This window comes from Paramisgurnus dabryanus, chromosome 1 (assembly GCF_030506205.2).
Source record: "Paramisgurnus dabryanus chromosome 1, PD_genome_1.1, whole genome shotgun sequence".
NCBI classification, from domain to species: Eukaryota; Metazoa; Chordata; class Actinopteri; order Cypriniformes; family Cobitidae; genus Paramisgurnus; species Paramisgurnus dabryanus.
The window spans coordinates 41,875,578-41,900,500 of NC_133337.1; the positions used below are offsets into that span (position 1 = coordinate 41,875,578).

The window sequence follows — 24,923 nt, forward strand, 5'->3', positions numbered from 1 at the left end:
TTTTTGTTTAGTTTGGAATTGTAAAGCTGTAAGGGTTTTAAATTGGGTTCTATGTAGTTTATTGTTAAGGTCTTTTATTTTGATATCATGTTCTTAATTCTAGTCTTTTATTTTGAAATCTGGTCATGTCATGCTTCACATTCCACTTCCTGTTTGTCACTATAAAACCGGTTCAAACTCTACATCACATTGCGAAGTATTGCTAGTGTAACACCTGCCTTACCGAGCGTTTCATAGTTATTATTCCTGTTTCCTTATTCATTGTCTTGTTTCATGGTTCTTGTTTATGTTCATGGTTTTGCCCCCTTGCCTGTTATTTGGATTACCTTTGTGGATTACCCTTTGGTTTTGTTTGCCTGCCTATGTGGATTTTAATAAACACTCTGCATATGGATTCGTCTCTCTCTTGCTTTGTGTAAGCAGCCCTTCGTTACAAAAGCAAAGCCATCTACACTTGAGGTTATGGACTCTGCTTCACGCAGCTGATGAGGTAAACCAATAAAAATCACTTTAGACAAAAAAGAATGCAGACATCCATTTTTAACCATAGTTAACGTATATGGTGAAATGACGGCTATTGCTTTAATAGATATATTTTCACAAAATGTTCTTTACATTATGTAGGATAATTTACGTAGAAAACAGTAAATCTTAACAAATAACTTTAACAGAGTTTTCACAGGCAGGGTCGCATATAGGCATTACTAAAAATGTAACTTTTTTAACTCTTTTCCCGCCATTGACGAGTTTTCTTGTCAATTAAGAGAAAACATTTGCATGAAAAAAAAAAACGTGTTTCTGATGAGTTTTTATGGTTATCTGTAATACCTTGATTACCCAATTTTATAAAAAACTGAAGCAAAAAATATTTATTACACTCTGTAGTAAAATATAGTAATATTTATTACTATTTTACACTCTGTGTATGTTTTGATAATCGTTCTGAAGCTGATCTCTAATAAAATTCCTTCATAAAAATACAATTATTTAAGCTTTTTGCTAAACTTTTTTTTTGAAGAAGAAGAAAAACACCCATATTTATTTAGTTTATAAACTGAGAAAAACATATAGACAAGATGAAAAAAATTTTTTCCTGTTTGTTTGTTTGAAAGCAGAGGGTCTGTTCTTTCATTTGATATATTTGTATGTTTATATATTTTTAGAAGAACATTTTTCCTGGAAGACATTTTGTGAAACTTTTGTGAAAATCACAAAAAAAATGCTAGCAAACAACTTTTCAATAAAGGCTGGCTGGGAATGAGTTAACTGAACCTCCATTAAACCCAACATCATTTTGTAACGCTAGATAACATTACCCTAAATGCATGCAGTTATAACAATTGTATAGATTATATATCATATATATCATAACTAGGCATGGGTCGGTATGATAACCTTAAGCAAAAATACCACAGTTTCATGGTATTGCGGTTTTGCAATTGCAACACTAAAATGTGTTATTTTCAGACGTATACAAACAAATTTTTTTTAACTGGACAACACATTTTATTTTAAGCAACATACAAAATGTATGCTGGGTGACAATAAAGCCTTTAAATTATAATTTTCTTTCAAAAATGTATTTTTGTAATATATATTAAATGTAAATTACATGACTTAATGATTTAATTAATTTTGTGTAAACCAGCTCATACCTTGCAAACAGTATTACAGTGGCCGGTTGCATAAAACTTAAAGACTAGTCTTAAAAGTTAGTCATGATTTTTTTTTCTTCAAGACTGATCATAACTGTTTTAAGTATATTACATAGAAAGGTAGATTGGTCTAATTTAAATCCAAATAATAAGACTGATTAGCCCAAACTAATTGTTTGTTAGTCAGAATCATTCTTAAGACACAGTCTTAACGTCACGGCTATGTTTATGCAACCGGCCACAGAAAATGTAACCGGCCCATGGCAAAACTATACAAAATTTCTGCATTTGCTCATTTTTAAGACACAATTCCGCATACATTTCTATCAGATTTCTATTTACACACATTCTGCAAATAGCACAATATTGGAAATCAAAGGAATTGCCTCTCTTTCACAATGTTAAGCTGACATTTCACGGATGAAAACAAAATAATAAATTAGGAACATTATTATAGCCCACTTTCCTCTTGGATTTCTTTGACGCTGTTTGTGTTGTTTTGTGATTCGTTACAATTAAATTATCAAATTCAGTATTACAGAACACATGCTGTTTTGAAATGTCACTACACACACAAACATACACAAACACACAAACGCAGCGAAGTGTGCTGCTGAATGTCAGATACGTTTGCCATACGGTGACTAAGTACAATTATATTTCTTTATCGTTTATTTGCAGGAAGAAACCAGTTTTTCAACAATGTCATCTTCCAAACACATTCAGGGCATTCCTTTAAAAGCTAATCTCTCAACACACGTGTAGGACATAATTCAGGCGTTTGAAGGGAGCTCAGAGCCGCCACTATTGACATTAAAGGGGCTTCCCACAGTGTTGGCACCTCACAGAGAGCATGATAAACCCAAAGCCAGAGAGAGCTAAGATGCCATGACACTAATATAATGTAAACATCTGCTCATGAAAAATGGAAACAATCCTGAATGACTTTAAATTGGCTCGGTTTTTAAATCTAGTGAGCTGCCTATGTAGGCAACGTTTGAATGCTTTATAGCCATGCACTTACCTTGAAGGCTGTTTTAGTAAAGAGGCAGGATGAAGGAAAGACACTGTATTATTGTCAAAATATTACTGACCTGTTGTGGATGAATAATCAGTGTTCGAATTATGTAAAAGATTATGGGGGTCCCAAAGCCCCCCCAGTCATTATAGGGTTGCCATGATTTTGCAAAGTAAAATGTGATGCTGCACCAACAGCAACGTTTTAACAAAATAAACCCCCAAAACCCTTAAATTAAACATTTTTACCCATCAAATTAGTGTGAAATAATAGTTTGAGAATTTTTTTAAAAGCCCCTAATCCTAAATCTAAATTGAACAATCCGTCAATTCCTCAAGAAATTAGCATGAGGCGCATTGAGAGTTTACATTTATTTCAGATTTTTTTTAAATAATATATCACGTTGTGGCAGCGCAGCATAATTTTTTTTAATTCATGTGGTATTTTAATTTTAATAAAAAACAGGGGACACCCTTATTTATATTTTTGTGCTTTATATAGTAGGGGGTCCCTCAAGGCTTAGAGGAGGTCCGGGACCCCCACATCCCCCCAGGTTAATACTATTAACAAAAATATATACACATAATATTTTTGTTAATAGTATTAACTAATATTAACAAAAATGTGTAAATGCTGTAAAACTATATTGCTCCTTGTTAGTTCATGTAGGTAATGTGTTAACTGATTTTATTCAATTCAACTTTATTGTAAAAGTTTTGTATTGTTAAAGTTTTAAATACAATATATATATATATATATATATATATATATATATATATATATATATATATATATATATATATATTAGGGGTTGAACCAACTAGTCGACTAGTCGACTAGTCGACCTTAATGCCATGTCGTGACGCTTTAAGCCTGAGGTCGACTAGTCGCGTTGATCACACAGACAGTGGACTAAACGCTACTACAGCTAGTCATCTATTTCTTTCCAAGATCTTTTTGTGTGAAGTGAAAAAATCCCTCACACTCAGTTTTTCATAACTTGCCTGTTTGTACTTAATAAACCAATAAAAAACATTTGGCGCGAGGTCACTGTATTTGGTTTCGCACGCTCACAAGGTTTGCGAAAAGTAAATGCTTGAGGCTATTTTTAAAAATAAATTAATAATAGATAAATTCCTTTATTCGAATAGTAAATAAAATACAGCAATAAAATAATTAAAATTAAAGTCTCTCCTGGTTGTGTTCCAAATTATTAACATTATGTCTTTTAGGCTAACAGTTAAGTGCAGAGTAAGATTTGTTTCTGTAAATCCTCAGACATTATTTTTACCACTTAATTAAGTTTTGCTTTGTAGAAAGCATTTCTTTTAAATGAATTTCGTTTTGTATAAATTGTATCTTAATTTTAATAAATGTTTCATCAACCAATTGCATGTATTTAATTAATAAAAAGCAAATATAGCAGAGAATTTAATAACCGGTCCGTGCATGAAGGCGCCGGCAAGGCTCGTTCACTTGCATTGCATTGTTAACTAGAACGCACCTCATCATAAATGAATAAAACGTAGGTCTATATGCCTCATACATTTGCATTAAATATATTTGCTGTATTTCTAGAGCAGACAAGGGCTTTCAGACCTGCCTTAGCCGGTGTGTCTTTTACGCATTCTGAAGGTGCCCGTTTTATCGTGTTGCAGTCTATTAGGCAACTTTTCGCATAAGATGGGTTTAGATTTGGAAATACATGACATCTACATTTCAGTGGTAACAGATAAGGTGATGATGATCATCCTCTGTCTTTATTATTGTTAGCAGCACTACCTCAAACTAAAGCGCAGTCTCTTCGGAGCTGTCATTTTTTTTAAATGAGCCGCGGCAATTTTCAAATGAGCTTCACAAACGACCTTGTACCTAAACTATTTCGAAACTAAGCAGCCATTTGTCCTCCGATTCGGCGCCGCGTTTTTGGGACTCATGTTCCACGCTGTAGGGGATTTAAAAAAGTGTGTTTGTTTGTGAGCCGGAGGCAGAGCGCAGAGAGATGCGACAGAGTTGCGAAATTGCAGGCGCGGCTCGAAATGGCTGTTATTTCAAACAGCGTAGCATATTTTAAACCAGCTAATGAGGCTCGGTGGCCGGTCAAGAAAATTTTTAGTTTTCGCCATCCCTAGTTAACATTAAGTTGCAACATAGGAGCTGTATAATTTTAGCATTGTTATGCCGTCATGCATCGATTAAAAAATGCTCTGAAACTGGACTAAGTGTTGCATTGTTACGTTAAGTTGCAACATATGAGCTGTATAATTTTTTTAATTTAAGTTGCAACATAAGCTGTATAATCAGCATCTGTATTAATGTTCTGCTAATAAATTGTGGCATGTTGCAAAGCAGTCCCATCTCTTGTGTTTTGTATGATTGACATCAACGACTAGTCGACGTTGACTCGACTTTGATGTCATAACAGTCGACTTTAAATAATTTGAAGTCGTTCAACCCCTAATATATATATATATATATATATATATATATATATATATATATATATATACAAACATGTCAACTTATGTAGTTAACTAAGGCTATGTTTACACGGAAACGATCTGAAAAGAAAACGTGGCGTTGCGTTATTCCTTTTAATTCCGTGTTTATACGAGTGTTTTAAGGGAAAAATCTGCGTGGGTATGGTGACGCAAAATTGTGTGATATTCAATATAGTATGCACCAGGGCCGGCACCAAGGGGGGGCATTCGCGGGCAGTGCCCCCCCCCCAAACAGGTTGTTGTGCCCCCCTACAAAGTTTTTTATTAATTTAATACATATCAAGAATATTTAAAATAAATTAAACATTGAATGCTTCATGACTTGTAATGTAATCAAATGAGGAAAATATAGTTGATATATGTTTTCTTTAATTAAAATAGACCAGTTTCTCTGATTGGATGTATTGCCGCGTCTCACTCGTCTTACGTCTTTAGCATATTTGTGACTTGATACTAGCAACGTGTTTTTTCGCTGCATTTTATGGATCGTGTAAAATATGGATATTAGAACATTTAGAACGAACCAGCACCGCCTGCTTCATCTTCATGCAAACACAGACTGGCTCAAACTCAGAGATTAGAGGTCGAGGTGGAATTTACAAATCTACAGGACACTGTTTTAAGGAAGTTTATGTTCGTACACGCCATCTTCAGCTATTTTAAAGGTAAGTTAGCGTTGTTTTAAATAACGTAAGCTTAAATGTGAAGTGTGGCTATAGACCGTTAACAGCATTACGACGTGATTATGGTAAAGCGGCTTTTTTAAAGCTAGGACGCGGTGTGCGCTGCGCTATGAAACCCATTCATTTCAATGGCTTGCACCGCACGAGGGCGGTTTGTTGTTGCGTCGAGCAAAGCACGAGCTCAGCGGAGCTTAGCTTGCGCTCACGCCGCTGTCGAAGTTCAATAGTTTTGCGCATAGTTTGTGGTCTTTTGCACTTTATACGGGAAATGAGCTGACAGTCTGTACCAGTTGTATGAGTGTGTGCTTGCACTGTATTTGTTGTTTTAATGTCTTGTTTTTGCAAGTTATTGTTGCTATTGCGTGCCCCCCGTTGGAAGCCAAGTGCCCCCCTGTTAGTTATGGTCTGGTGCCGGCTCTGGTATGCACTCCAGGCGGCTAGGTGGCAATGTGAAGCACTGACACACAACAACACCAAGTCCCTGCGCCTGCGTACAACCTTCTTCCTTGTTCTCCCGGGTCTCGTCCAAAGCCGTCTGGTTTGCCTCTGACGAATTGGCACATCAACAATTTGATGGAGGAAATTAATGCACCTTCTCTGTTCAGTAATACTAGCTGTGAATACTTCGTATAACTGCTGGAAAGACTTGTATATTTATCAAAGCTGCTATGGCAACTTGAAGGTCCGACGTATGGAAATAATTGTTATTTACCCAAACTGTCACATGCCTGTGACGTAAACGCGTACGCATTAAGAGCTAGAGTGTTTTCTTTACCTGCGCTGTAGGTGATGAGTTTCTGATGTACAGTCAATGGCAAGATCCAATGTTTTTAAAAACACCAATTTACTTATTTAAGTCTGTATTACCAAAAAGCAAAACAAAAACTGACCAACTTTTATATGTTTCTAAAATCCTTTTGTAACCAACAATTACCATAAGAACGTGGTTTCTCATCTTTCCATCTGCCGTACTTTCACTGTTTTAAACAGACATGAGCAGGAAAAACAAATAAAAAATGTAAATTATCTTTCAATAAAGTCCATAAATAATATAGAAATAAAAGCCACAAACCTTTTAATATTGAATAATTGAAAACTCTTATGTACTCTTCCCTTAAACAAACCGTAACACAAAACAGTTGTTCCCCGCTTCTACAATAAGATTACAATCTAAACAAATAACAAGCATCAAACACAGCGAGCTGATTCTTTGTGTTCCCAAGATGATGAGAGATCCAGTTTCCATCAGGCAAATGCACATACATCGTTTCAGCTAAATTAAAAACCCCTTTATGATTTGCCGGCCCGCTGGCTTTAATGTTGTTTTTGAAGTCTGCCTAAAAGGAAATAAATCCAGGGATCCTGCCAGCTATATGTTTGACAACCCAGCAGCATCTCTATTGATTCACAGGAGAGAATTCATCCCTCACGCCTACATACCACATACAGGACCGGCAGTCAAAACGTACATTTTCTGATAAAGTATATAGATTTGCACACGTACACATAGCATGTTCTTTACCTCGGGCGATCAACCTGCCTGACTTCAAATGTTCACTGGGCACCAAAGGAAGGAAATGGTTAATCAATATGCATGATGCAGAAAAAGACAGGGAAATAGAGAAAGAATTGAAAATATAAGGATATGTTTCATCTGTTTTCCCAAATGAATGACCATACTTTAAACTCAGTAATAATGCACAGACCCTTGATATAGCAAAGTAAAACTCTTACACCATTAAGAGAAACGTGAGCATCAGGCCGAGAGCAACAGAAAGTGCAGAAGCAAACAGGTACTCAATACACCAACACTGCTTGTAATTGCTTGGGGAAGTCCGACTCCAAACCATCAACCATAACGGTCTCGAATTTCCTCATGTGTCTGCATTAAAGAACTGTACGCTGTAACTTTCTTTTTGGATTGTTACACAAGTACCAGACACAGCTAATTTATTATAAATGTACAGTCAAAGTAAATACATTATATTAGACCGGTATATTTTCTCTTTAGGTATTAGTGTTAATATTTTTAATATGCAAACAAATGCACATGAAACGGCAATATTTATAAAGCAGTTGTCTATTAAATTAACATATTTTGTATGTGTAAACAAAACATTTCAAAACACTGTAAGAATACATTTTCCTTCAGTCAGTACATTTATTTATTTACCATTGGCAATATTTCTACATCCATACAATATGTAAATTATGCTATGAGCAATGGCCCACATACACACTGCAAAGATTCAGGAGTGACATCTTATTTAAATGCAGGAGTGAATTGCCTAAATCAGGGGTTTTTAAACTGTTGTGTCAGCCGAACCCCTCTGACCCTAAGTTATTTCTTAAATTACCCCCTGAGATTAGTGCTGGGCAAGGATTAATCGCGATAGGATTTGTTTTTTTTTTTTGGGCCAATACCGATATAAACAGACGACTGATACTGATGCCAATATTAAACACTTGTATACAAAACTACCTCCTGTTGATATTTCTGCAGAACACTCGTTGCAAATGGCGATTTTTTTTTTTGGTGTTCATCCGAGATTTTGAAGAAAGCACAGGCCGCCGACATTTTCCAAAAATACTCTAGACCGCATGGATCACGTGAATGACTAATCTTGCATGATTAACTACGTGATTTATTATTTTTCCCTCATCGTACGTCTGACAAACTATAATTTATACAACTTATTATGTTTTGGGAAGTATTTAATTATTTTGATAATTATTGTTAAAAATGCTGGATTATGCAACAAACATGCAACTCATTGCCTTTAAGCGGTAAATTAATAAACAATCAGTATCGGCCTTTCTCGTGCTGTTGCCGATATGCCGATGGTGAAGAAAACTAAGAACTCAGAAAACTAAGAACTTGTGCAAACGAACAGATATGTTTTATGTACCAATAAAAGAAAATTACCAGATCCAAAAACAGGTAATAATAACAATAACTATGTAAAGTACTACTGATAAACCCTTTATATATATATATATATATATATATATATATATATATATATATATATATATATATATATATACAGTCTTGTTCAAAATAATAGCAGTACAATGTGACTAACCAGAATAATCAAGGTTTTTAGTATATTTTTTATTGCTACGTGGCAAACAAGTTACCAGTAGGTTCAGTAGATTCTCAGAAAACAAATGAGACCCAGCATTCATGATATGCACGCTCTTAAGGCTGTGCAATTGGGCAATTAGTTGAAAGGGGTGTGTTCAAAAAAATAGCAGTGTCTACCTTAGACTGTACAAACTCAAAACTATTTTGTACAAACATTTTTTTTTCTGGGATTTAGCAATCCTGTGATTCACTAAACTAATATTTAGTTGTATGACCACAGTTTTTTAAAACTGCTTGACATCTGTGTGGCATGGAGTCAACCAACTTGTGGCACCTCTCAGCTGTTATTCCACTCCATGATTCTTTAACAACATTCCACAATTCATTCACATTTCTTGGTTTTGCTTCAGAAACAGCATTTTTGATATCACCCCACAAGTTCTCAATTGGATTAAGGTCTGGAGATTGGGCTGGCCACTCCATAACATTAATTTTGTTGGTTTGGAACCAAGACTTTGCCCGTTTACTAGTGTGTTTTGGGTCATTGTCTTGTTGAAACAACCATTTCAAGGGCATGTCCTCTTCAGCATAGGGCAACATGACCTCTTCAAGTATTTTAACATATGCAAACTGATCCATGATCCCTGGTGTGCGATAAATAGGCCCAACACCATAGTAGGAGAAACATGCCCATATCATAATGCTTGCACCTCCATGCTTCACTGTGTACTGTGGCTTGAATTCAGAGTTTGGGGGTCGTCTCACAAACTGCCTGTGGCCCTTGGACCCAAAAAGAACAATTTTACTCTCATCAGTCCACAAAATGTTCCTCCATTTATCTTTAGGCCAGTTGATGTGTTCTTTGGCAAATTGTAACCTCTTCTGCACATGCCTTTTTTTAACAGAGGGACTTTGCGGGGGATTCTTGAAAATAGATTAGCTTCACACAGACGTCTTCTAACTGTCACAGTACTTACAGGTAACTCCAGACTGTCTTTGATCATCCTGGAGGTGATCATTGGCTGAGCCTTTGCCATTCTGGTTATTCTTCTATCCATTTTGATGGTTGTCTTCCGTTTTCTTCCACGTCTCTCTGGTTTTGCTCTCCATTTTAAGGCATTGCAGATCATTTTAGCTGAACAGTCTATCATTTTTTGCACCTCTTTATAGGTTTTCCCCTCTCCAATCAACTTTTTAATCAAAGTACGCTGTTCTTCTGAACAATGTCTTGAACGACCCATTTTCCTCAGCTTTCAAATGCATGTTCAACAAGTGTTGGCTTCATCCTTAAATAGGGGCTGTAGGAGCCATTTATATTCACCCTTAGTTTGGTTTAGTTATTGCTTATTTTGGTCACTAGGGGGAGTATTGCACTGGGTGTATCACGTCACTGGCAAGTAGATATATCTACAGGTGTGGTAATTAGTGAGAAAGGTGTGGATGGTGGGGAACACACGGTTCTTACCGTAGCCGTGAGTCTGCCACAACAATTTATTTATCAGCACAACAGCACTTTATCAATCAACACTGGGCAAAGAATGATTTTATGGTATCTCTTTTGATATATTTATAATAAACGGGAACACCACCCAAAGAGAGCTAAAGAGTCTGGACTTCTTTCTGCTACGCGTTGAGAACACCATGCCATCCATGCTAAGGCTTAGAGGTTAGCCTCCACAGGGGCCACCTGATTCACACCTGTTTCTTCACAAAATTGATGACCTCAGTGATTGAATGCCACACTGCTATTTTTTTTGAACACACCCCTTTCAACTAATTCAACTAATTGCCCAATTGCACAGCCTTAAGAGCGTGCATATCATGAATGCTGGGTCTCATTTGTTTTCTGAGAATCTACTGAACCTACTGGTAACTTGTTTGCCACGTAGCAATAAAAAAATATACTAAAAACCTTGATTATTCTGGTTAGTCACATTGTACTGCTATTATTTTGAACAAGACTGTGTATATGTATATGTATATATATATAAAGGGTTTATCAGTAGTACTTTACATAGTTATTGTTATTATTACCTGTTTTTGGATCTGGTAATTTTCTTTTATTGGTACATAAAACATATCTGTTCGTTTGCATAAGTTCTTAGTTTTCTGATATATTGGCAGATTTAACTAACAAATGTGTTTTATTTATATATTTTAAACATATTTATTTCTTTTAATTGATATTTTAAATCCATGTATCTTTGATTTTTTGTTTTCTCATCTCTATGTTAAAGGACAAGTTCGGTATTTTAGACTTAAAGCCCTGTTTTCAGATTGTTTATGGTAAAAATAGAATGGTTTTGACTGAAATTTCGACATTTTCGGCTGCCCTGAGAATTTTCGCGTGTTTGTGTTTCAGCTCAGACCTCTACAATGGGATTAATGGTGCACTGGAACAATCCTTCCTAAAATGCATTAAACTTTCGTTTACAAAGACGAGAAACTCACCGAGTGGTCAGGGATGTTCACTGATATGCTCACACAAAAATCGTTGCAAAAGATGCTTTCCAACAGCTGTTTTAGCATTCGTTGTTAACTTGTGGACCTATTTCCCCAAACGCCTCACACCCGTACATTCTTCCGCTTAGAGCTTGAATAATAAACACTCCAGCCCAGGTGGTGGCGCTAATCCGCCTTTGCCAATTGCAAGAATAGAAACAAAGTTCCCGGCGCAGAGTAATACGGTACCTCACAGGACGTCTAATACAGTCAATGGAGTTGGTAAAAACTACGATAAAACCTGTTGGAATGCGTCTTTTGGAGCGATTTTTGTGTGAGCATACCAGTGAACACCCCTGACCACTCGGTGAGTTTCACGTCTTTTTAAACGAAAGTTTAATGCATTTTTGGAAGGATTGTTCCAGTGCACCATTAAACCCATTGTAGAGGTCTGAGCTGAAACACAAACAAGCGAAAATTCTCAGGGCAGCCGAAAATGTCGAAATTTCAGTCAAAACCATTCTATTTGACCATAAACAATCTGAAAACAGGGCTTTAAGTCTAAAATACCGCACTTGTCCTTTAAGCACTTTGAATGACCTCTGTGTATGAAATGTGCTATACAAATAAACTTGCCTTGCTTTGCCTATATATTATGATATAATTGTAAATAATTATTTATATTTTATCAACTCACAAACCCCCTGCAATTCTACCACGAACCACCAGAATCACTACAGAAACTGTAATAATTGACACAGAGGTAACCATAGCAATGCTCCGCCTTCTGGCATGGTTAGCATTCGCTGTTTTAAACTAAATAATAATTATAGCATTACTGTCTGCTATTTTAATTAACTAAAGAAGAATTGTGTGTTGTAGATGTTTGTAAGGCTGCTTAAAATTAGTTAATAACGTTTGGCTTCAATTTTTTAACAAATTTGGGAAGTGTGCCATCCATTGGGTGATCGCGGTATTGCAGATTAACATAAAAATTCGTCAGAAACACTTTTTTAATGCAAATGTTTTCTCTTAATTGAGGAAATAACTTCTCATTGGCGGGGAAATAGTTAAACTAGTGCTTCTGTAAATGTCCTGCATTTTGCGGGAGATAATCCGCTAGTTGAATCCGGTTGTCACTCTTTATTAGTCAACTCTGTATGCACAGAATAGGATTAAACACCAAATGTAGCTGCAGTGTGTACAGGGCCAATATTATGTTAACCACTGTGGGTCCCAAACATCTTTCATATTTGGGCTGTAGGGTAAAATCTAATCAACCTTTTCACCTATTAAAAACAAAATTGTGCTAGCTGGTTCATTTCCTGTACAACCTCTCTTTAAAAACATGCTTGCATTGAAAGCGAAATAAAACAATGCACACCCTGCCAGGTATATGCACCAATTATAACATCAGAAGCTTTCAGAGAAAGCAGTTCTTCATTACAAAGCCAAACACAATCAGATCAAGTGGGTCAGACAAAAAATCCCCATGAAAGCAGGTTGGTTGTAACCCAGGCTGGAAGATTTTGTACTGAAATTAAATTCTCATCAAAACCAGTGTGACGTTAGACAAACGGGCAGAATTGAATCCTTTGGGGCATGGGTGGCTTTTGATGAACCATCCGTGTTTTTCTTTTAGCACAAGGACAGTAATGAAGCATTTTACCTGTGTGAGGTGCTGTCAGGAAGGGAAGTTTGAGCGGTGATAGTGAGAGCAGGCGGAGGGGATGGGCAGAAGACGCATGTGGTCCCTGAGCCAAGTCAGATTCCATCGCCATCATGGCTGCGAGTGTAATTCCTTTAGACCTTCCTCGTTTGATGGCCACAGGACAACCTGGATTACAGAGACAGAGAAAACATTACTGTCAAAGACAAACCTTCAACATAATACTCTAACTGCTGCCCTTTCTCTGCCAAAATGTGCCCATAAATGTCTATTTTGAAAGTTGTACTTAAACCTGAGCAAAAAAAAATCCTGATAATTTTTTTGAGGAATTCTCTCCATGGCAGGCAAGTTACTGCTAAAGGAAAGCTGTTTAGATATTGTTAAACATTAGCGGCATGCTACAATACCCCATATCAACTTAATAAACAATGCAAAATCTTTAAATGTAAAAGTGTACAGACTTTGCATAAATATGCACATCGCGGTAAAACACATGCATTCAGATGGCAATTACAGGGTGTTATCATTTACAAAACTTGTACCATACATGGCGATAGTTACTGTAATTTCAGTCCATCCTTGTGCCAAATGTTTAAATGCTCATTACCAGCAAACCATCCAATAGCAGTCCTACTGCACATAGCAGCGGTCAAAACAACCTTAATTCCTCTACATAAACTCCAGAGATAATTATTTGGATAGGAATGAAATTACCAGCCCGAAGTTTTAAAAAGCAGGCATTTTCTCCTGGCAATTTTCTTCTCGTTTATGGAAGAAAACCGCAACATAGTTGATTCAAATGACAATAAAATGCTAAAATTATATCTCATGTTTATGGAAAACAATTAGCATCCTAATATGCCCAAGAAGCGATTAGAAACAAATTCTTATGATGCCATCTCATGCATCCAGAGAATTGAACATATGTGCATTCTTCCCAGCGGATTCCAAGCGTAGGCATTCTTTCTTATTGGCTTAAATTGGCTGCCAAATATGTTTTCATGGGCTTTTGCCTTTCACTCGTTGTTTTATTAGTTTGTGAACATGCACACCAGACACATGATATCTACTATACTGTATGCCAACATGACATGCGAGTAGAAATGTTTTAAAAGTTTACATAAGTGCAATGTCACCTGTATTCAGACTTATGCTTCATATGCTGCGTTTACACCAGCCACGGTAGAGGCGGCAAGCGCGGGTGATTTAAATGTTAAGTTAATGCAAAGGTGCGATTACACGCGGATTATTATCCTGTGGCATGGATGGCGGGGAATGCGCGGAAGGTGCGGCGCATTCCGCGCAAAAGGAGCGTTGCCGCGGGAAACGCGTGAGTTGAAAAATCTAAACTCGGTGGATTTCCTCGCCGCGTGAACCAATCAGGACCTTGCTGTAATAGTGACGTGATTACAGGAAGCGAGCGGAGTGGCGGAGTCTCCGCGGAGTCGCAGAAGCCCCTCCCATGACGCCAATTTCCGCGTGAATTTCTTGAATGACTAGAATTCCACGCGCGAATGAAGCGAGTGAACTCAAATGTTCAAGTGTCCATCTTTGCGCGAATAGCGCATTTTTGCTGCCCATACCGCGGCTGGTGTAAACAACACAGCATAATTTAGTACTTTTGTCTTGTTTTCAGTAGAAATATCTAAAAATTCTTCAATCAAGATGCATTGGGGTGCCAATGGTGTGAGAATATCTTACTTAAATTAAGTGTTTTGCTCTTTGCTCCCCCTACAGGTTAGAAGCGGAATTGTCCATTACCACTGTCGTAAATACTGCAGCATAGCTGGCTCTGATTGGATTGTAGGTCTGCCGTAAAGCAAGTTTTTGTAGTTTTCACTCGAACTACAGGGCCGCGACCCGACGGTTGGGAACTTCTTTAGTGCGGTTTTGGCCAATAGAGGGCTGCAGAGCGAATGTGAAAGTGTCACTCACCCTTTTTCGAGTGGATGAACGACTGAAACTTTTTTGGAAACGTTATTTTAAGGTAAAAAATACTCTTTGGTGTTGCTTTAAATTTTATATTTTTTGTCTAAAAACTAGACTTATTTTCTTAGGTAATTTTACTCTTCAAGAAAAAGCATCCTAACTTAAGAATTTTTAAATATTTCTACTGAAAACTAGACAAAAATACTAAGTAAGAAAGTCATTTTTTGCAGTGCAGACTGCATTTGTATTTATTGTACAGTATGCATTTTGTGACACGTTTGAAAAAGTATAATCTAAGGACCCACCACAATGTTTTTAAATGGAAATATGGGAAACACATTTGTTTTCCTTTATAAGAGATAAGTTCTTGTTTTTTACATGCTATTTTATTATTGAAATATAAGTTTAATTGCAATACCAAAATACTTTATGGTATATCATATTAAAATCTATGTCACTGCTAGTGTTTTTATAAAGCGTGTGTGCGTATACACAGATTTGATTGTTAAGTGTTCGTATGCAAAACTACGGCAAAGTTCATATTTATAAAAACTGTCTTTGATGTGGAAAAGTGCTTAGTGCCACGTCAGGGTCTGAGCAGACGTACGCACTTTTGCTTGTCTGATTGCTGCAGGTTTTTGGAAATAAAAGCCATTCTTGCTGCTTGAAAAGGGTTAAAACATTGACAGACGCTCTTTTTTTATGTCTATGACATTAATTAGGCATCATTTAAAGGCGGAGATCTGAAACTGCTCAGCTGCGCACAAGTTCAAGATCATTTGGGATTTATAAATTTCACATCTGAAAGAAAGGGGTACGCACGTTTTCTGCGTGTACGTTCGGTTTATGTATCACAAGTACGCATTTTTGATCATAAGATTAAATGTAGGATGGTTTTTACGCAGCATTTTATAAATGAGACCCCTGCATTCAGCAACACTTTTATTTAAACCAGGTTATAGTTTCTTAAGCTGAATATTTAATCCATATGCATTTACCCTGTAAATTGAACCCATGGCCTTGGTTTTGCAAGCACCATGATGTAAAATGCAATGCTGTAGTCAAGTCCGAGTCAAGAACAAGACCATAGATCGAGTGTCGAGTCCACATCCAGCTTTATTTGGTCTCGGTCTTAACTTAGACTCGACACTCAATCTCTGGTGTTGATCTTGACTCGGACTCGAGCTGGATTCTTCTTCGATTTGCAAAGTAGCTTAAAGGACAAGTTCACTTTCTTAAAAAAATCCAGATAATTTACTCACCACCATGTCATTCAAAATGTTGATGTTTTTCTTGGTTCAGAAGAAATTATGTTTTTTGAGGAAAATATTCCAGGATTTTTCTCATTTTAATGGACTTTAATGGACCCCAACACTTAACACTTAACTCAACACTTAATTTTATTTTTTTAACAGAGTTTTAAAAGACTCCGGTCTCCGGTCCTGTGATGTGCCAGCGCGACCTCACGCAATACGTCATCACGTCAAGAGGTCACCGGAGACGAATGCGAAACTATGCCCCATTGCTTACAAGTGTGGAGAAAGAGGACCGTTCCGACGTTGGCGCTTCCCAGGACCGGAGATAGATGAGAAGTTATGGTTTAAAAGTACATATTTTTTATTTTTCTAGATAAGACCCTTATGCCTCGTTTGGGATCGTTTAGAGTCTTTTGAAACTCCATTGAAAGAAACTGTTAAGTGTTAAGTGTTGGGTTCCATTAAAGTCCATTAAAATAAGAAAAATCCTGGAATGTTTTCCCCAAGAAACATAATTTCTTCTCGACTGAACAAAGAAAGACATCAACATTTTGGATGACATGGTGGTGAGTAAATTATCTGGATTTTTTTTGTTTTTAATTAAGAAAATTGACTAATCCTTTAACTGGCAAAGCAACATGAAGTGCATGGGTTCGATTTCAAGTAAATACATGTATTAATTAAATTCATGACCTTTAAATGGATAGTTCATGCAAAATGTTAAAGGGACACTCCACTTTTTTGAAAGTATGCTCATTTTCCAGCTCCCCTAGAATTAAACATTTGATTGTTACCATTTTGGAATCCATTCAGCCAATCTCTGGGTCTGGCGCTAGCACTTTTAGCATAGCTTAGCATAATCCATTGAATCTGATTAGACCATTAGCATCGTGCTAAAATATACCCAAAAAGTTTCAATATTTTTTTTATTTAAAACTTGACTCTTCGGTAGTTACATTGTGTACTAAGACCAAAGGAAAATTAAAAGTTGTGATTTTCTAGGCAGATATGGCTAGGAAATATACTCTCATTCTGGTGTAAAAATCAAGGAATTTGCTGCTGTTACATGGCTGCACCGGTGTAGTGATATTACTCTGAAAATAGTCCCCTGCTATTCACCATAATCACCATAAATAATCACTCATTATTAACCTCTGTTGAGATCTGGGTGAGCCAACACGCATATGTTTATCTTATCTCAACTGTTTTGAGAGCCTGCCGCCTCTTAGCGAAGGAAATGCTATTTAGCTAAACCTTAAAGGGATTTTTGGAGTGAGCAGACAGGGTTTTCCTACACGCTGAGCAGCTCAAATACTTATCTAATGATACTGAGTGGGCGAATTCGAGAGAACCACAGCAGTTAGTATGCACACAAACTGCACTAAAAATCAGGCCACCGGGGAATATATCATATGGAGCCGCTCCAGTTTAGTGTCTTACCGACACTGTCACAGCACCGAATACAAAACAGAGGGATCGGGGGACACGCTTCATCTTCTGACCGGGAAAGCAAATGGTATAGGGGACTCTTGGTTAAACTTTACCAACCTTTAGCTTGATAGTGAAGATAAATGTTGGTCTAACAGATCCACTTAAACACCTAGCCGCCGGAGATGAAGTGACAGGGGCGTAGATTGCATAAACAATGCATCTTTCATCAGGAGACGCTCTCCGCGGACATGACATGAAATAGAAACCTTGAATTATACATCCGCCGAGGGCTTCTCCTGAGAGTAAGCGCTTCATGTGACTTCAACTTAGGTAAGTCCTCAAAAGAAACATGTCGTTTAAAAAACGGTTGTGATATGTAAAAAAACAGCCTTTGTTTTTCTCATTGCCAGGTGTTGTTTGCTGACAGGTTTGACAAACAGAGAGAAACACTATAAATACAACAGCAGTCAACGGCTGCAACAAAGAGGCCATTGCTGAGTCTCTAGGGAAGCAATTATTGCTGTGCTCCTAAGAGTGTCCTCCAAACCTGTCCAAAACAAGGCCTTACAATTCATGCCTTCACAAGTTACTTGAGCCACTGTTTGTGACGTCTCAGCCATATACCCAAATATAGTATGGTTAGTTTTCGCAAATGCAGCATTCAAATCTATTCCAAAATATTTTATATCTACTTTGTACACTTTTACCCAAAGCCACTTGTATCCAACGCATTCAAGCTTTTCATTCATTTTATCATTGTGGCATTGAATCCACAACCTTTTGCGTTGCTAACAGAATGATCTACCAACTAAGCTACAGGCTCACTTATACATATAAATATAGTGTGAAAGTGTGTTTAAAGGGAATTTAATCTGGGTAAAGAAACACTTCTCTTTATATGTGTGTGTTGATCTTTAAGTGTGTGTATCTCCTCCTCTCTCAGGGGGGTTTTGTTTTAGGGTAATTGTGTAGAAAGGATTAAGGGTAAGGTTAGGCTAAATGTAGAAACTGTCCATCCTGCTGTGATGCTGAAATGGCAAGTGCAGAGCACTTATGAACCTTTCGGCCACTTAAGTGTCCTTCAAACTATCATTTTGTTTCACAAAGAGGCTCTGTGTCAATGTCCCCTCTCTCTCGTACGCCCACTGTCCTCGCCTTGCACTTATTTGGCTAATAAACTTCCTACTTAATTTCTTCTCCTTGGAAAGTTCTTGTGCTTAATTATAGTATCCTCTCCAGGGCTCCTCCTCTAACACAAAGCTGGATTATAATGCTAAATGCCTTTGTTTGTAAAAGTGGTTTCACAGAATCAGCTTTAAAAAGAGGCTTTAAAAAAGTATTAAATGATTGAGCTGAAAACTAGCCCTGTGGGAACACACGGTGCAGTGACAATATATAAGTAATGATATTATGTATCACTGCATTATAGATTTGCATACAACGCAAAATGTCTTGCAGTGATTTATTCAAATTTATACCACAAGACTAATCTGGATTGGTTGAGAAATGTTCGACGGGTGTTGATTAATTTCTGTAAAATGCGTACCTGACCTGTCAAATGTCTTAAAATAACCACCAGAACAATGTTTGTGGTAATTGTTGTATAAGAGGAATAATTGACTTTGGTCCTTTGAATTATTTGAAAATAATGCACACTCACAGTGTGCCGCATTACCATCTTGGGTGTGCATTAGTTTTGAATAATTCAACGACCCGTCGTCAATTATTCCTTACGTATTAGAAATAATTGGCGTTCTCACAATGAATAAGTTCTGATATCTCAATCTGTTCTCTTGTAGACATGAATGGGATTAAATTGAAAACAAATGGAGACATTAACTCCTGCTTTTTAAAACTTTGCTCCTGTTTCGAAATGCCAGGTTTGCAATAATTTTTTTTTTTATTTTCAAATAAATTAAAACATTTGTCATCAATTTCCTGCAAGATCATCAAATGCTCTGTTTATTCATTTTATAGCTCTCTCAACTCTTTCCCCGCCATTGACGAGATAACTCGTCAATTAAGAGAAAACGCTTCCCTGCCAATGACGAGTATTTCCGGCTTTCCACAATACCACTATTATCCACCAGTTGGTGCTCTTCCGGAAGTATTGCCCTAGGTTAAGGAGCTGAATGTCCGTGTATGTTTTGAGGATCGCTCTGAATCTGATCTCTATAAAAAGCCCTTCACAGAAATGGAATTATCTCAGCTTTTACCTACACATATTTGAGAGGTGATAAAAAGAGAACTAGTAAGTTTGAAACTTTTTTTTTTTTTTTGGAAAGCAGAGGGTTGATGACAATCGTTTTGCTAGATAAGACCCTTATGCCTCGTTTGGGATCGTTTATAGTCCTTTGAAACTCCGTTGAAAAAACTGTTAAGTGTTGAGTTAAGTGTTAAGTGTTGGGCTCTATTAAAGTCCATTAAAATGAGAAAAATCCTGCAATGTTTTCCTCAAAAAACATAATTTTTTCTCGTCTGAACAAAGAAAGACATCAACATTTTGGATGACATGGTGGTGAGTAAATTATCTGGATTTTTCTTTTAAGAAAATTTAATATTCCTTTAACTAATGTATAGAGCAAAAATAATATATGGTATATGGAAAATAATGTTTTTTGAACCATATACAACACAAACACTTTGTATTATACCAAATAAATGGTATAATACATATAGAAAATGTATGTATAATAAATATAGAAAATCCAGAATTTCATTTCTTTTATTAATATTCAAACAAAAGTCCACTTCCTTTATTAATACAAAATGTGCTATAATGGATGGTTTATTGTGAATTTTTAGTATAAAAATACATGAAGATTTCAGACATAGGTGGAGTTTGGGGGGGAGCAGGGGGGCATTGCCCCCCTCAGACCAGAGCCAGTTATGATTCTGTCTGAACTATTAATGAACTCGAAATATAAGAATTCATATTTTATATAATGTATTGTATTTTAATATTTTTTGTCTTGGTTATAAATTTATGTGGCAGACAAAGTATTCATAAAAATCTTCAACGTGGAGGTGTTTAAGGTCCCATTAAAGTTCCCACAGGAGCTTTAGTGAAATCCAGTCAAGGCAGACCCAGCAAACACTTCAGTGCTCACGTCTAAATCGCCTGCTCAACTTTTAAACTCAATTTTCCAGAAGCTGCGTATATCTTGACAAGGCAACCGCAGTGACTTTTCACGTCCCATTAGGTCCTGTCAATAATACTGGGCTAAAATTCATGAAGATGAAAAATTTGATTTTGCAGTAGCTAGGTCTGTGAAGCAGACGAATGGTAGCTTGCCTTTTGGCCTAGAAACTGCACTACAGAAACTCAAAAGGCACTCAACAGTCTCCAGAAAGCCCTCAGGTAGCATCTCAAAATGTTTCCACCTATTAGATGATAAATGAACAGCAATAAGTGGGCTAAAATAAAACTTGCACTAGTTCACCCTAAAACAACACTTCTCGCCTTTCAAAACGTATCCGGTGTTCGAAAGTACTGCTGATTAGGAATGGGAATCCAGAACTGTTTCTTATTCAAAACAGGTTTCAGTGTTTTTATTTGCGATTATTATTTTGTTGGCGTTCCCATAAGAAAAACAACTTATGAATAAGACCGCTTTGATATCTTAATTGGTTCTCAGACGGCAATGAGATTAAATGGAGAGTGAAGGAGACCTTAACTCCTTACAATAATTACTTTCATGACATTTGGTTTTATTAATGGTTTCAAATTGTTCTTGCATTTGACCACCGGTGCAGACAAAACACTATTAAAATACACGTTCGGTAAGCTTACAGTATATTTCAGTATCTTGAGAAAGAAGGACTAGCAAACAATAACCATCTAGGTTAGCTATAGACCCGATACAGTCCAGCAATGAGTAACACACTTCTAGGCAAAATAAACTTGAATTTGGTTACATGTGATTTTGCCAAAATAACTTGTGAGATTAGACGTCTTTTAAACCCAAATTGCTTGGTGGGATAAAACAGACTTCATTAAAGCATCACAAACTACGTTCCTTGTTATTTTCATCCTTACTGCTAACCTTGGGGTGTAAACAAGGGTTTAGAAAGAAATCAAGACCAACAGTATGGTTGTGAATGCAGGTGTTGGAAAATAACTCAACCAGTCTGTTTACCCTGTTGGGTGAAGCACAGGGATAATATGGTTATAATTGATCTGTTATTTAGGGTATTTGAGCTAAATGTGCATGTTGCTTAAAGCTGTGTTAATTTCTCTTTCATTTACTGTTACAAATTTAATAACATGAAATCTAATGCTGAACTTCTAGCTCTGTTCCTAAGTTACTACAGCCCCATTGTTTTCTTCCTGACAGTTTTATCAATTTTCTCTGTGTGTTATAACCTTTCCTCGACACAGAGGCTAGAATGTCCCGCAGAGACAGCACGCGATTGAACTCGGCCCAACCTTATAAAAACACTTATTGATTCCTGCAATGACGTGAATCAAAAAAGACGAACACATGACAAAATAAAACCGCATAGAATATTGTTTTATCTGAGCATGACAAGGCAAAAGTTGTCTTTTGGATCGATAAGTAGCTCACACAAGGATGCGTCCCTTGTTAAGATGAAGTTTAATGATCATGAGGGACAAAATTGCACTGAAGGTGGAAACATCTGGACTATTACAGCTCCCATTTCCCGTTGGACATTTTTCCTATGTCCTTCCTTGGACGTGGAGAACACACTGTTAATGTTGGACCTGAAAACTTATGGCCAGAGGCGGATTTTGTGCTGTGTAGATGAAGAATGCCTGAATCTCAGGAAATTGTTGGCTTTAGTTATCGATTTGCTTTTTTCATGATATCACAGATGCATGTTGTCCTTTTCTGGCTTGTTGGCACATTGGGTCTCATTCACAAATATTGCGTACGTTTTTCATATTTAAACTTGAACTTCTCACAAAAACGTTCCGCCTAATTCACAACCATGCGTACGTACATGAGTTTGTTCTTATACTTGTTCTTACGTTAGTGAATTTGAAGTTGTCTACATGAGCGGCGGCGTGCACGAGGTTGGTAATTTGCATAAAACACGCCCAAACCAGCTCCATATAAGGGTTTTGCGCAGAATATTTTAGAGCAGTTTGTCATAGAAGCAAAAGAGCTGGAAAAGAAATCCATGATTATATTTATTTATTAGTTTTGCTTTGCATTTTTAATTTGGGAGGTTTTGCTGTCACTGAAGGAAGCTAGTGCTGTTCACCGACAGGTGTAACATTAAATAAGTATTGGATGTGTTAACAAATATGGCATTTAATTAATATGACAGAGATGCGCATCTGCATCTAAAATAATAAAGACAGGAGATCAAGTGATTGAAGTTTGGACTACTCATTACATTTACATGATGTTTACATTAGGCATTAAGCAGACGCTTTTATAAAGGGACTTAAAAAGTGAGTCTTAAAAGTGAAGATTTGTCATTACGTTCAGCTTCTTTACATGTGTAGAAAAAAAGTAGGCTATAATAATTTATACTATAATGTATACGATAATAATAATAATATAGATCATGTTTAATACATGAGGACCCATAGATACCATAGATACCTTAGCATTGGTCCCCCAATTTGCTAAATCTGTGGGTAACATACTTATGCCGCAATAGTTAGCCTGTCTGGAACCAAACTGATTTAAACCACATCACTGTGTGATACTTGCATTACATGTGAACAGCCCCTACGCCGTTTGAATTGAATTAATAATATATAATACAGAAAATATTACAATATCAAATACAATCATGTACATTTTATATATGAACATTATCATACACATTATAATTATAGCCTAGTGTTTGATTATAGTGTACGTGATTATTGCATATGAGTGGTTTTAGGTTAGATTTTTTTTTTGCGTACATTTAGAAGACATTTTAATACGAACATTTTTGTTGAATCACGATTTATTCGTGAAAACATCTGTACGCACATCTCACGCACAAATTGGTGCTTAAGCATGCTTAGTGAACGAGACCCAATGTTTTTATGGAAGTAAAGATATTAAACTGTACCACTTTACAATAAGTATCTATATCTTAACATCAGTTTGCAACAGGATAATGAAAAATAAAAAAAAGCTGCAATCCTATTCTGATCTCATTGGAATGCGTACGTATTTAACAAATTGGCTTATTTATATGAATTCGTACAAAGTAAATCATTCCAAAATGTACGATTGTTAAAGGACAAGTTCGGTATTTTACACTTAAAGCCCTGTTTAAAGATTGTTTTTGGTGAAATAGAACGGTTTTGACTGAAATTTCGACACATGCGGCTGCCCTGAGAATTTTCGGATGTTTGTGTTTCATCTCACACCTCTACAATGGGTTTAATGGTGCACTGGAACAATCCTTTCTAAAATGCATTAAACTTTTGTTTACAAAGACATGAAACTCACCGAGTGGTCAGGGGTGTTCACTGATATGCTCACACAAAAATCGCTGCAAAAGATGCTTTCCAACAGCTGTTTTAGCATTCGTTTGTTAACTTGTGGACCTATTTTTCCAAACGCCTCACACCCGTACATTCTTCCGCTTAGAGCTTGAATAATAGACACTCCAGCCCAGGTGGTGGCGCTAATCCGCCATTGCCAAATGCAAGAATAGAAACAAAGTTCCCGGCGCGGAGTAATACCGTACCTCACAGCACAACTAATACAAGTCAATGGAGTTGGCAAAAACTACAATAAAACCTGTTGAAATGCGTATTTTGCAGCGATTTTTGTGTAAGCATACCAGTGAACACCCCTGACCACTCGGTGAGTTTCATGTCTTTGTAAACGAAAGTTTAATGCATTTTAGGAAGGATTGTTCCAGTGCACCATTAAACCCATTGTAAAGGTATGAGCTGAAACACAAACACCCAAAAATTCTCGGGGCAGCCGCATATGTCGAAATTTCAGTCAAAACCGTTCTATTTCACCATAAACAATCTGAAAACAGGGCTTTAAGTGTAAAATACTGAACTTGTCCTTTAAAAACAAATTGTGTCCATAATATTTGCCTCTCTGTCGCCAACTCTGTTTGGAACATAAAACTGCAGGTTATTTTACATGCTTATCTTTAAACATTTAAGATACATTTTTTAATGTATTTATAAATTAAATTAATACATGCTGTAAAAAGAAATGTGTTTATTGTAAGTCTGCAATATGTAAACCCCCCACCTTCTTTGCCGTGAGGCATCAGTGTTACCCACTGAGCCACTGTGCCGCCCCACACATT

The 24,923-nt window shown here is 36.7% G+C and overlaps 1 protein-coding gene across 3 annotated transcripts in view; it reads right to left on the bottom strand.

Moving 5' to 3' along the window:
- The window catches only part of tcerg1l (transcription elongation regulator 1 like), a 117,282-nt gene that overhangs the window by 75,043 nt on the left and 17,316 nt on the right, over positions 1-24,923 (bottom strand). For all 3 annotated transcript variants that reach the window (XM_073815023.1, XM_073815024.1, XM_065262807.2), the window contains exon 5: positions 13,057-13,224. In XM_073815023.1, the coding sequence (XP_073671124.1) occupies positions 13,057-13,224 (168 nt within the window). The remainder of the gene's footprint in view (positions 1-13,056; positions 13,225-24,923) is intronic.